Raw genomic sequence first — 13,984 nt, 5'->3', positions numbered from 1 at the left:
AAAACTGATTCTTATGAAATTTCATTTCAGCCTGTTTAAGAAGGCACAGTACTTACCAGAGTTGTGTTCCATATGCAAGTGATGTATGCATTTGGAGAGGACTTTTTAATGATAGTTATGTCAACTGTCACATGAATTGTTTTGATGAAGGCAGTTGCTTTAAATCTCAAGGTGAGTTTTTTGTGGAAGTGTTATTATTCTGTTAGGCACAAATCTTATACTCGTAGATGTAAGCAGTAATACTATGAGTTGTAAATGTGTGCTGTTTGCTGATGATCTGATTTTTGATATTCCTCCAGACCCTGTGGGGCATGTGGTAGCGTAGTGGTTGATCTGTGCTACAAGCTGGAAGGTCACGAGTTCAAGTCCTGATGAGGTCATTGGATTTTTTCGGTTGACCTAATCCTTCCAGCCGCGCTAGGCCCTGGGGTTTACTCAGCCTCTAACAGAAATGAGTACCAGGAATTAATTAAATAATTTTCCTGGGGAGTAAAGCGCAGCCAGCGTGTAGGGCTGACAACCTTACCACCTTCTATGAGCCGATTGTCTAGACAATGTGGGACCTTCAGCGTCTCAAAACCCTATGGGCCTTCACGGTCTGGTTCGGGGATAGCTTTACTTTTTACTTTTTTCTACTTTACTCCAGACCCTGTAATCTATACCTTTATTATTTTGTAAAGCAGAGAAAGACCAATATTGATAAGAAATCCTAACTTCATTAACAAGCATATGTAGCCAGTATTTTTCTGGGGTTTGGTTGCTTTCCTTGTAAATGTCAGAATATATAGTAGTTAGAATTTTAAAAAGGAGTAAGATGGAAAATAAGAAATTAAGGTTTGTTCTTCTAATTAAAATATAAAAGAGAATTCAGTTGAGACTTCACATCGCATCTAAAAACTTTGCCACCATACTTGCACATTACTTTAGCAGCCATGGCTAGCTTATAGATTGATGAGAATTTGGAGTACATTTCATAATATCTTTTGGTGTTCTCCCATTTCTTTTTCAAGACACTGAAGCTGAAAAACAATAATACAGAATTTTGCTAGTTTTTTGGTATTACTGTGAAAGATGGGATCATACTTTGAAGGAAGAATGAAAATTACAAGTGTTTTAAAACAAAGTGATCAGGAAAATGTTCAGATTTAAGAAGGATGAAATAAGTGAGTAGCTTAGGGTACTCAATAATGTGGAACTTTGTGTTTGTGGATTGCCTAATGCTTTGGGAGTAAAATCAATATTGTCGTAGGTCAGGCATATAGCTTAGATGGGTAGGTTGGGAGTACAAGAAATGCATATAGAACTTTGGTGAGTAAACTGCTTCTTGAAAGACCAAGTGATGGAGGGATAACATTAAGTTGGAACGTTTGAAAATATGTGAATATCATGGCTCAAGATCATGTCCTGTGTTACTGGCAGTATTGAACCTCTTTCTTCTAATAGAAGAAGATTAAGATCCCAAAGTTTGCAATGATGGTACATTAGTACAAATAATATGTTTTTGGACATTATCTATTGTCCTGTCTTTATCTAAAACAGTATGCAGTCTCCAAAATGTGTTTTTAAAAATAAACAGACGGTATTTTTAGATAAAGGATGATGGATAATGACAAAAAACATAATATTTCTACCACAAGATTAGTTAATTTAATGTTCTGTAAAGTATTTAGAAGTAGTCTAGGTGTAAATTGTAATTAATCAACTAGTATATATGGACAAATACCGTCTTAAGTGCAACAATTTTATTGTAGTTTTAGTTCTTTTTCCTCCTCCACACTACATGTTTCGGCCCTAAATGGCCATCATCAGGTGTGTATCACTCACGTAGCTGTTACACTGCTTGTTAAAATTTAAAATCACCAGTCTTTCTAATTGTATAAAATCTTTGTTAATCTACACGCGTCGATTTGATTTTTAAATTATCACTTTTTATACTTTAATTCAAGTTAAAATGTCTTTTTTAACATTTTAACATTCTAACTTTTAACTTGAATTAAAGTTTAAAAAGTGCTAATTTAAAAATCAAATCGACGCGTGTAGATTAACAAAGATTTTATACAATTAGAAAGACTGGTGATTTTAAATTTTAACAAGCAGTGTAACAGCTACGTGAGTGATACACACCTGATGATGGCCATTTAGGGCCGAAACATGTAGTGTGGAGGAGGAAAAAGGACTAAAACCACAATAAAATTGTTGCACTTAAGACGGTATTTGTCCATATGTATTGTGTGAGTGTAACAGGATGCTGAAATATAATATAATCAACTGGTGACTGCAAAGAAAATTTTATATCTTTATCACAAAATTCTGCTTTTTAGGAGGCACGAGAATATCAGATGTAGGCACAAGAGTAACGATAGGAGCCGTAACATCGATACTGGTGGCATTCATACTATTCCTTACTTGTCTGTGGCTCTTGAGACGAGGCAAGAAACTTTGTTGGTCAAGTGCATGCAGCAGTGGGTCCCGTCCAACACCTCCCATTTCAAGAGTTGAGATGCACTCAGATTTGCAGGATGAAGAAATGAGGACTTATCCTACACCATCAGCACCACCAGAACCACAAGAAAGTGCCTCAGTTACCATTGCTCAAGATAAAGACTTGCCCCCTTCTTATGAGTCTCTCTTTCCAGAAAGATAAGTGACACAATAACCATAGTTTAATACTGAAAACTTTGAAGAACCAAGCTCTTATGTTTTATATATGTATAAGTGGTTTAGCCAAATGATAATTAATGTCATGTCTAAAGGCAGACACATAAACTTCACCCCTTGAAGCCTCTATTTCTGAGCACACTGTAGATTCAAAGAACTACATTTAAGATGGATGCCACAATTCTCAAAGCATGTAAACTGCTGGTGCAAAAGGATTATAATTGTTGAAGAGTTCTCTCTGCTGGGATGTAAGCTGTTTAGTTCATTGAAAATTAACCAATGTTTAAGAGGAACATATTGCCTCCATTTTCAGGGTCAGAGAATAAACCAAGCAAAAAACCAGCATGAAAACAGATGGCAACATGTTGTTCTGAAAGGTTGGTTGGCTTTCAGCAGACTATATGGCATTGTACTTGCATCCCAGAGGACAGAACTCTTCATAACCACTGCTGTGAGAACTTCAAATCCTATTAGAATTATTATTTTATGGTAAATATGTATTTTGTTCATGATTTCTATAGGCACCCAGGCTTTGATTGCTGGTTATATTTATGTAATATATTCTTGACTATGCTGTCAGTTTTGATCTGAAATCAAAGCTGAGTCTGTCTTGATGTTTATTGTAGCACCTTGCCATCACAGTGAACTGTGCATGACAGTAGGCTTCAAGGTGTTTACACTTGAGGGTGCTTAGGAATTACAAACGGAATATCACCATCCTGTTAAATTGATGTATCCCTCTTCACATTCATTCCTATCTTTAATGCAACTCTATTCACAATCTCTTCTTAATTTAAAATAACATTAAAATATGAACAGAATTGCATTAAAGATGGAAATTAATGTGCAGAATGATTACAGTAGTTGAAATGTCTAACAGAACCATCTCACTGTCACTGCCCTGTTATGTTTTGGCAGTCTTCTGTATATGTCAGCACCACATTTCATACACTATAACCGGCTTTGACATCCCTCATTTGCAAACCCATTTTGTGTCTGAGCTTTCCCAAACGCTGGCCAAATCCTCTCTAATGGACGAATTTTTTTGTTCCAGGAACACACGAGGGAACTATTTTGATGTTTTTAATAGAAAATATTAATAAGTGAATATTTTTTCTAAAATTCCCAATTTTTTGGACAACCTTTTTCAATATTGAAATTTTTCTGACCTCACATTTCTGATTATATATGTTTCTTATAACTATGTGGTCTCGCGTGTACAAATGTTTTATTTTGTTTGATATGCCTTACATGTACATCATTTCAAGTTATGTTGCATTATTTTTGGTTCTGAAGACGACTGTATGTCACTTAAATGCCTGACAGACAATAAACAACTCTTGTAGCAAAGCCACAGCTGTACGCTGACTTTGATGTTTTACTATTTGCTGTGTTCTGACTGTTCATTAAAGAGTTGCATGACTGACAGATGTTCGTATCTCGTACATGTCTAGAAGATACAGGATTCTTTCAAGGGATTGATCTTGCCCAGACTGATGGTACTGCTTGACTCTTTATTAAAACATCATCAAATTATTTAAAAGCATTAAGTCAAACTTTTGGAGAAACTTGCATTTAATATTATCAAAGTGATTTTTGTAAGTAACTTTTGTCGAGTTATCTGCAGACTCCAATGTAGCACGATATTTGTTTATCTTTATGAGTCCCTTCATCTCCTTCCAGGTTGTAAATAAGATGTCACAGTTTACTTTGTATTAGAAAAGTAGGAGTTAAAAAGATAACTGAGGAGTGAAGAAAGCAGTCTTCTGGGACCGACGTTTCGGAGGAACGTCAGTTAACACCACATATACACGGTGCCAAATCCCAGAAGACTGCTTTCTTCATAGTCACCGCCATGAAAGCCTCAAATCTTACATAACTGAGGAGTACTATGATTCCATTGCAGACTTCAAGTTTTATGAATCTTGAGTTGATAATGTCTTATTCATATAACAAAATTGATAAAATTTAGTTTAGGTCATGGGATAGCATTCTCGAATCAGGTGCCGATGGTCATAGGACTGGTTCCAAGCTGAGTCAGATTTTATTGTTTGCAATTGCTGATACAGTACATGTTACTGTTACTGCTTCTCTTTTTTTGAAGAACATAGTACTTAATTACAGATCTTGGGAACATTAAATTTGTCAGATATTATCTCAGTTTTGCACCATTACCATGTTTATAATTGTTGATTGATGAGTTATTTCATACAGAATAATTTGTAGGTATGTTTAAGGCCTATTTCCATTCTAAATTTCACACAGCTAGTGCCACTGATTCATTAGTCCTTGAGCCAAACCATAATACAGATTTTATGGTGCTGTACTTTCACCGTTTTACTGAAAAAAAAAACAAACACCTTAACAAAAGGTACATACTTTTTCAAATTTCTTTTACCATGCATGATTTTGGGATGCTGTATGAAGTGATGCTAGTTTAGCTCTCATCTCACAAGCTTGTGTGCCTGCCACATTATTACTATTCTTAAATTAAAAATTATGAGGTTTGGGTTAGTTAGTTAGTTATTGGAGAGGGTGGGTTTCCCCATGCACTTAGACCTGTATTGGTCCATTGTGCTTCCCTCTATGATTTCTGCCAGTCTCTATATCCTACCAGTACTGGTGCTTACCATCAGTCCCGCCCAGCGAGCGAGACCGGCTCTACTAGCTGAGAGGTATCTATAATGCTTCCCCCATCTACCGGAGGTATTAGAGACTGCTGTTGGGCAGGAAACGTCCGTAATTTGGCTCAGTGACCTCCTTTGGAGATATGAGGTTCTTTTACGTGCTGTAAAGTTCCCGGAGGACTTGTTCCCTGAATTTTTCCGCCCTTAAAAATTCGACGACCTCCGCTGGGTATTTGAACCCGTGTGCTACGAGTCATGAGGTGGGAACGTTACCTCTAGACTATGGAGGCCGCTGAAGTTTGGGTTGCCATCAATGGCATATGTTAGTACCAAGTTTTGTGAAATTCAGTTGACTGGTCAGAAGTTGAATTGGTAGTACACACATAGGCAGCCTGGTGACGTCAGAAGCCCACTTGCTTTCCTTAAGAAGGGATTGTAAGCTGAATAGTGTTTCCAGATGCGGTAACTTTACACAGTGTGTAAAAATAAATTCAACTTGTTACATGAATCTGCTGGTTGCATGAGAAATGCTTTAATGTCACAGATCGTTGATGACTCAACACTGAATTCCTGTCTAAGCACATTGTGATCTTCCCTCTTCTCCATTCTTTTACATATTTCCATTTTCTGGTTACTGGGAATGTCTAAATGACAAACATAGGAAAGATTTTGTCCATTCTTTAACATAACATAAACATTGTCGTGTGAAATTAATTTTCCTATCTATTGTATAATGTTTACATTGAAAGAAAATGACTGTTAAGTAGAGGAAACTCCAGAAGCTTCCAATTTGTAAGAGGAAAGGTTAATTTTCATAAAAGGTGTTCCAAGTAACATCTGTTACTTCTCAGCAGATGTGGCAGTTGTATGAAACTGAGACTGTATGTTAATTCCCTGGTTGTTTTTTGTTTTTGTAAGGCACCAAGTAATCATTAAGTTTAGGATCAAATATAATAAAATCTCCTTTTGTACTCCAACCAACTGCTTATTAAGTGTTGTCCTTTACAAGCAAAAGTCTGCTAACTATTTGCTGTACACATGCAATGTACAAAGTTATATTGGAACCAACTTATATGTATGTACACTGCCAGTTCTGAACACAGTACAATCACCTGACATTTTGTGGATACTAATGCCATTTCTTGCTTTGGAATGGAAAAGCCACGTTTGGAACACTGGAAGTTTTCAGTCTTTAAGCATGCTGTGAAGTGGTTGACTTTACCTTGATCATTAGTCCATCAACAGTTGTGACAGTGGATGTTTCCTGGAAAAACCACCCAGAGAATGCCAATTCCAAATATTCATTCTCTGTGTTTTACTTCTGATTCTCTGTCATTGGTTGTCAGTAACATAGAACAAATAATTGTCTTTTGTTTTTGTTCTTTAAACTGGTTAATAGTGTTGAAGTCAATCCATACTGTCTTCCTATTTCACTCTTTGACAAGATGTATTTTTTAAACCACATCTTACTCAGGGTTCTTGTAAAGTTCATGAACTCCTTTTGTTTGCATATATTGTAAATATTTTTCTATATTATTATCATTATTTCTGTATAAATTCAAGTTATAAATGTATTTTATAAACTTAATACAGTGACCTAATTTTTGTACAATGAATGCAATATATTTTTTCATAATATATTATTGTAAAACGTTGTTGCATGAAACAGAATATCTAGAATACAATGGTGGAAATGAAGAACAAGTTTTAGCACCTGATGCCACAGTAACAGCAAATGAATGAGCACCTTGTTCATATGCTTTTCTGAAATATGGAACATTTGATTGTATAAGAGTGCTTATTAGAAGCCATATTTTAAGTTAATGTTCTAACATGTTGGACCTTTGTTTTACGTTCACTTGGAACTGTTTCTTCCCTTGAGGTTTTTCAACCAGAATGTGTATGTATTTCTCATATATAATTGCAGACTGTAATATCCTCCTTGAAGAGCAAATGTTCTGAGCACAGTCATGCATTCACACAAAAAATTATATATTCCAGTAATAACTGAACCATATATCCTGAAACAGTAACATTTACTGATTAAATTAAATAAATCAGATATGAGATTCCTGTGTGTTACAATAGCTTACTCAATCTCTCTCTTATTACCGCATTATAAGTTAATATTTACTTCTGAAATGTATTTACACATAATGATGTATATATGGTTTTACCTCCTGAATGGTTGATGTTCACTTTGTATCAATATTGTGTAGTGAGACTATTAACAAGCATAGGCATATCTGTGATTTGAATATCTTCTATCATATCAGTTATTTTTTATTTTAAATGGAGAATTTGAATCTTATGTACACAGATGCTAAGATTTTGTATGACTTGCATACTGATATAAAATGGTGTAATGTTTTGTAAATTGTACAACTATGTTCCAATGTCAGTATTGTAAATCAAGGACATCTGACTGCTAGTCCTTGTGTAAGTTAGTAAAGTGAACCATATATCTAAATAGATGGGTGGAACTTTGAATGCTGAAACTCCTAATTTTTATACTTCACAAATGATTGTGTTTTTATTATATTTTTCCTATTATGATGTGTTTTCACAGTTTCCTTTGTACTGTATTTTCATATATACTTTTACAGAGGTGGGTTATATACTTTTTGGATAATCAGTGTTAAAGTATGGCTGACCTGCCTTTGCTGCAGGTTACCCTTCACCTGAATTTCAGTTGTATGATGTGCTTCCACCTTTAGTTAGTTAGTTATTTAGAGAGGGTGGGTTTCTCCATGCACCGTGACCAGTTTGATCTATTGTGCTTCCCTCTATGATATTCTGCCAGTCTCTATACCCTACCGATAAATGCTGCGTACTATCAGTCCCGCCGAGCAAGCGAGTTTGGTCACTTGCTTAGCGGTATCTATAATGCTTCCCCCATCTATCAGAGGCCTTAGAGACTATTGTTGGGCGGGAAACGTCCTGGAATTTGGATCAGTGATTCCCTTTGGGGATATGAGGTTCTTTTACGTGCCGTAAAGTTACGACACGGGACACACAGCTTAAAGTCCCTTCCGGAGGACTTGTTCCCTGAATTTTTCCGCCCTTAAAAATTCGACGACCTCCGCCGGGTATTTGAACCCTCGTACCACGAATCGTGAGGTGGAAACGTTACCTCTAGACTACAGAGGCCGCTTGCTTCCACCTTTATAAATGTCGCTAGCTAAATCTCAGGTTCATTGATTTGAGTAGGAGCTCTATAGGTAGGGTCAGCTCAGTATGGTAATTAATGAATCCAATAAAGCAGACTAAACCCAAGGAATATTGCATGCAGAATCTTGGTGGACGCAGTGTAAGTAAAGAAGTAAACAAGTAGTCTAGACTGAACCGCTACAACATAGTGACAACATCAACACAGGGAGCAGCCCACACACACATCATCATAAGAAAGTTTAATATACATCATTCCAAATAAACAACCTGTTGGGTGACATACAGAATAATGAGCAGAAACTCCGAAGAGGATAGTAAGGTCACGACCACACGACCTAACTTATGGGAGAAGATCACGATAAGCATGTGCCACACACTAGTCACTTCTACTACCAGAAAATCATTGTCAACATGTAGCGGTCACAAAGTTTTAAAGAGATTTATCACAAAATATTTCATTTCAATTTTTGTACAATTTTAATTTTTATGTTTTAATCTTCAGTCTTTAATTTTTAAATTTTATTATCTAAGTATTTTAAATTCTAACTGAAAGATTCAATTTATGCATTTAAGAACTCTGAAGAGCACAATAAGGATCCTTGTTGAAAAATTGGATGCAAATAGTCAGATGCAATTCAACAAAGGAGACTGGTATCGTTGTATGCCTGATGACCCAGTATAAGGGTCGAAAGGGCCGCGCCGTAGCTTAAGCGGTTGGTCGCTGGCTTCCCACCGCCGCGGCCCGGGTTCGATCCCGGGTCTGGTCAAGTGGGATGTGTGGTGGACGAAGTGGCGTTAGGGCGGGTTTTCTCTGAGTACTTCGGTTTCCCTTGCCAATCTTCATTCCACCAAATTCTCCATCATAATCACCCGTGGCAGGCTACAATAGGCCAATCAGTGGCCACCGTGCCGAGCGGACGCAGCTGGACTCCTTCCCCCACTAAGCGAATTAAAAAAAAAATAAGGGTCGAATTATGTACCGTCAGTAAAAACAAGTGTTGATACAATAGTGTCTACTTTGTGTTAAATACAGAATATTGTTATGTAGACTGCATTATATATATTTTTATATCTTGGGTAAAGAAATTGGTGCAGACTGGAAGTACGTGGAATTTAAATAGCCGGTAACAGCCCAATTCTTAATCGGTGAAGTAATCAGTTTATTATACTCACTAGAGACACAATAAACAGCAGTACGACCCTTACACATGCAGCATAGTGCATGTGATGTAATGTTCACTCAAGAATAGATCCCGATAGGATAGGATAGACTTAATTTCGCTAAACCGTTTTAATTTGTGATTGAAAGTTTCTTAATATGGCACTTCGAACATAGTTTCCTAGTAACTTATTTACGTTTACTGCGGTTGATGAAGTGAATTTAGGCGAGTGATTAAAGTGTGAACAAAGCTGTGAAAAATGTTGAAGTGACTTAATCCCGGGGTTACATCGGCGTCAGCAGCATGGCGTTGCTAACGTTACGTTTGTGACTCGTTTAACAAACAATGGAGCATATAAGCGATTACGTCTTAACGCGCACTGGCCGCGTTTTTTAACTGACTCTGAATACTGCTTTCCTGAGTGGTTTTGTCAGTTATATTTTATCACGGAAAATTAATGAAACCCCTCTATTTGGGACATTACAATTTCTGATTTTCAGAATAGGGGCAGACATTAATGACTGGGTAGGACTGAGAGGACGCCGCAGGGGGGGGGAAACGCTGATGTAAGCAGTAGCTCAGACATGCGTTCCAAATAATGCGTTAACAAATCCGCGTTTGTCATACTGATGTAACTCCGGCCATTGCACGTGATCAGAAATGCAGAAGTGACTGTGAAGAAGGAATATAAATAGTCGGAGTAGTGGAGTGCCTTTGTCACCGAAACAGAGATTTAAATAGCCTCGGTAGATGGGACTTGCCAGAAATTCATACTTTACGTATGATTTTGTGATTGGGTCCACGCGTGCTCCCAGTGCTTATAACCACCGAACTGTCAATTTCCATAAGCGGATAAGATCAAGCCAGTGCATCCCACAAATATTTTCTCTCATGCAGAGCGTCCACCTGCCTTTGTGACTCAGAATTTCAAAAAGGGATTCACTTTAAGACGAATGTGTCAACAAGCTAATCCGAGAGCTCATAATGCCAGCGATTGACACACTATACCAGCTGAGAGAACAGAACGTCTACAGCTCCTGCTTCAACTGGTAAGACAACAGGAACCGGATTTTGCCATATTCTGATGTCCTACAGAGTGGGCCAGACTCAATTAGGCAGTTTTTGATTAGATGTTATTTTTATTGATAAATGTTAACAATTGCAATGGTTACAAAAATGGAATCGCACACACATAAGTCGTCGATTTTCAAGATGATGAAAAACCTGCGCACCACCTAAGTCAACACAGGCTTGCAGACGCAAAGCAACATTTTGACGCGCCTTTCTACACATATTCACCGGAACTTCATTGAACTCCTGAACAATCACCAAAACACGCAGTTGTGTCTGTTGACCGATCCTGATGAGTGAAATTTGGCCTCATCAGTCCAGACAATATTCCGGTTAAGGTCAGGGTTCTCCTGAAACTTGGTCAGCATGAGCTCGGCGAACTCAAGTCGCCTGTCGAAGTCGTCCTCTTTAAGAACATGAATAAACCGTGGATGGTATGGCGTCAGCTTCATGTCACTCAAAACTCTCCGCAAACTTGTCCACGAAATGTCCAGTAGGGCCGACAAACGGCGGGTAGACTTCGATTTCTGAGGAGATGATGCCAGTTCCGCAACAACACGTGCTTGTGTGTCAGCAGTTCGGACAGTTCTCGGCTGACCAGGATGCCTGGGATTCAAAGCACTGGCAGTTTCATCAAACTCCTTGTTTATTCGGACGATTGTGTCCCTGTGGACTGCTGGCGGTCCAAATTCTTCCAAAATCCTGCGCTGGACTTCTGATACATTGTTAGTAACTGAGAAAAGGCGCACACATTTTACACGCTGTTCGATAGACAACCGTCTACCGGCCATGACGTTTCCTCGATGCGCACTAAGTAGGCAGAGTATTGACCTCGTTCACAGCATACCGTATGATGCTGCTATCTATCGACAACAAAAGGTACTTTCCCATTATCCCGTGTGTTGTTGGATTGGTTAGTTATTAATGATCAAAAACTGCCTAATTGAGTCTGACCCACTCTGTATAATAAACTGTCGTATCAGTCCATAACCGGCGTTCAAAGCCGGGCTGGACTGCCCCAAACCTATTTCAAGGCATCATTTTGTAATTAATAGTGCTCATAACTCGAAATATAATATTGTCACGTGTTGGGTGTGTCACGCGACAAATAAATTTATGTGGGTCTCGGATTTAGCGAATCTTTATTGAGCACTCGATCACACACCTTAAAATTGTTATAACTTCAACTGTACTCTTCGGCGGCTATCTTTCAACTGTCCTTGACCTTGGCTGGATCTCAGCCGTCTTCTGTCTGTATCGTGTGGGGTCTAGGTTCCAACTGTGTGNTGCGCACTAAGTAGGCAGAGTATTGACCTCGTTCACAGCATACCGTATGATGCTGCTATCTATCGACAACAAAAGGTACAAAAGGTGTTCGCATCGCAACACACAGACAAGGAACATCAACTACCNGTCTGTCTTGGTGTCGAGCCCCGACTGGGGCTCATGACCAGATTTTTTTCTTTTCTTTCTATGAAAGTTACTGTCCTGTTCATTTGGGGATTGCTTCGGGAACGGTCTTTATACTCCGGTAACGAGTTTAGTCTCATCCGTTGTTACTCAACGTTGTTCGTCTCCGGAGAAACTCAGCTTCGTTGATTCTGCAATTCCTACGGAACGGCTCGCTGTTATTGCGTTACCATGGAAGTATCTACTCCAAACACGTTACAATATTGTGACGTGTCGCGCTAGCTGGACGCCCCCACCACCAGGAGCGGTGACGCGCCGAGTGGAGCCGAAGTGAGCCGAGCGGAGCCGAAGCGAAGTTAGACGAATCCCAGCATCCTGGTAGCTATGAAATGCGAGTCAACAGCGGTGACGTCACCAAGGGATACAGTGGTTGCTAGGCAGCAGTAAACAACTCCAGCGTTGCTAGCAACACGGCACCACACAACAATGGTGCCTATTACGTGGCTGTTTTCTGAGTTGTCCGGAACGAGGCTACATACGGAGCAGCGAAGACGATTCACAGTCAGTTCCGAGCCAGTTCCGAGCAAGCCTACGAGTTAGTGTGTGATCAACAGTTCTCCATCTAGCCAGCGGAGAGTTCCGAGTTAGCCAGCAGCATTTGCAGTGTAGTATTTGTGATACTGCAAGTAGCAGTAATTGTGAATCTGTAAGTTGTGTGATTGTAAGAGCGAATGTGAAATAAAATTCGCTATATCAAATACGGCGTGAAGTTATTTGTCGCGTTATACACCCAACACGTGATAATTTGATGTCAGAAGTGGGATACGAATTTTAACACGCCTCGACAAATAATTGAATTATTTTGCATCGAGTATTATACTGCTACAAAATGGAGAAACACAATATGCAACAAATGATGGAATTACTTCTGAAGGAAAGAGCTGGCCTAGAAAAAACGGAGGCAAAATGAGACGCCGGTAGGAAAACTGACAAAGAGGCAATGCTGGCAAGAATGGACGCCAACACGAAATCCTACCAAGAGAAAACGGAGGCCAATAGGAGAAAAGACAAAGATGATCTAATGGCCAAATTAGACGCCAACCAAGAAAAGTCGGTGGCCGACAAGGAAGAATTGAAGGCTGAAATGCTATCTATGCCATCAGAGTTTGATGAGACACTCCAACATAAAATTGAAGCGATCAGATTCAAGATGGCCGCCTGGCGAGAAAAGCCGGACCCAGTGGACATGAAACTTGCGGCGGCAGAACAAGAAGAGGTCCCCATTGTGACACCGGTCGTAAAACCTGAAGAAGAATCAACGGATACCAGCAAAGAGATGATGGCCTGCTAAGAGATGGAGGCACGTCTAGGAGAAAAAGAGCAGACCTCAGTGAAGAGGAAACCTGAGGTGGCCCAACAACAAGAAGTCCCCAACGAAAATACCGTACTGAAACCGGTCAAAGGACGGAAGAAGCGGTATAGGGGCAAGAAGCAAGCTGCAGGACGACGTCGAGAGCCACAGGAAGTAACCCGAGGAATTTCTGGATCCCGGATGAAGTTGGCCGCCGCCTGCAGGAAGGTGTCCCGCCGTGCGACAGTGGCATGGCGCAAGAGTAACATCTTCAGGAAATCGACGACCCAAGGAAATTGTGGACCGTGGCACGAATTGGCTGCCGACAGAAATATCACTAGTCGTGCAGTTGCGAAACGGCGCAAGGGAAATTCCGGAAAGAAATACTCAAACAGGGTTAATGCTGAACGATGTTGGAAGTACCCTGCATGCAGCACTGGCATAGAGGACAGAGGTCTGGAACAGGAACTACGGGTCAGCAAACCATTGGAGGACCCCACTACGAACGTCATCGGAGGGTGTAGATCAGGACAGCG

The 13,984-nt window shown here is 39.4% G+C and overlaps 1 protein-coding gene across 1 annotated transcript; it reads left to right on the top strand.

Annotated features, from left to right (window-relative positions):
* The first annotated feature begins 33 nt into the window (after positions 1-33).
* On the top strand, positions 34-4,008 carry LOC111866287. The gene is made up of 2 exons (XM_023855092.2): positions 34-171; positions 2,322-4,008. The coding sequence occupies exons 1-2, from the start codon at positions 132-134 to the stop codon at positions 2,642-2,644; spliced, it is 363 nt and encodes a 120-aa protein (XP_023710860.1). The 5' UTR covers positions 34-131; the 3' UTR covers positions 2,645-4,008.
* Positions 4,009-13,984: the final 9,976 nt, after the last annotated feature.

The sequence above is a fragment of the Cryptotermes secundus genome, unplaced genomic scaffold (genome assembly GCF_002891405.2).
Source record: "Cryptotermes secundus unplaced genomic scaffold, Csec_1.0 scaffold1025, whole genome shotgun sequence".
NCBI lineage: Eukaryota > Metazoa > Arthropoda > Insecta > Blattodea > Kalotermitidae > Cryptotermes > Cryptotermes secundus.
This window is presented reverse-complemented; position numbering and strand designations above follow the sequence as displayed.

Bases quoted from the DNA above. Each gene is read 5' to 3' on its own strand.
- LOC111866287 (XM_023855092.2), top strand. From the start codon at position 132: ATGAATTGTTTTGATGAAGGCAGTTGCTTTAAATCTCAAG. The intron at 172-2,321 runs GTGAGTTTTTTG...TCTGCTTTTTAG, and splicing joins CAGTTGCTTTAAATCTCAAG to GAGGCACGAGAATATCAGAT.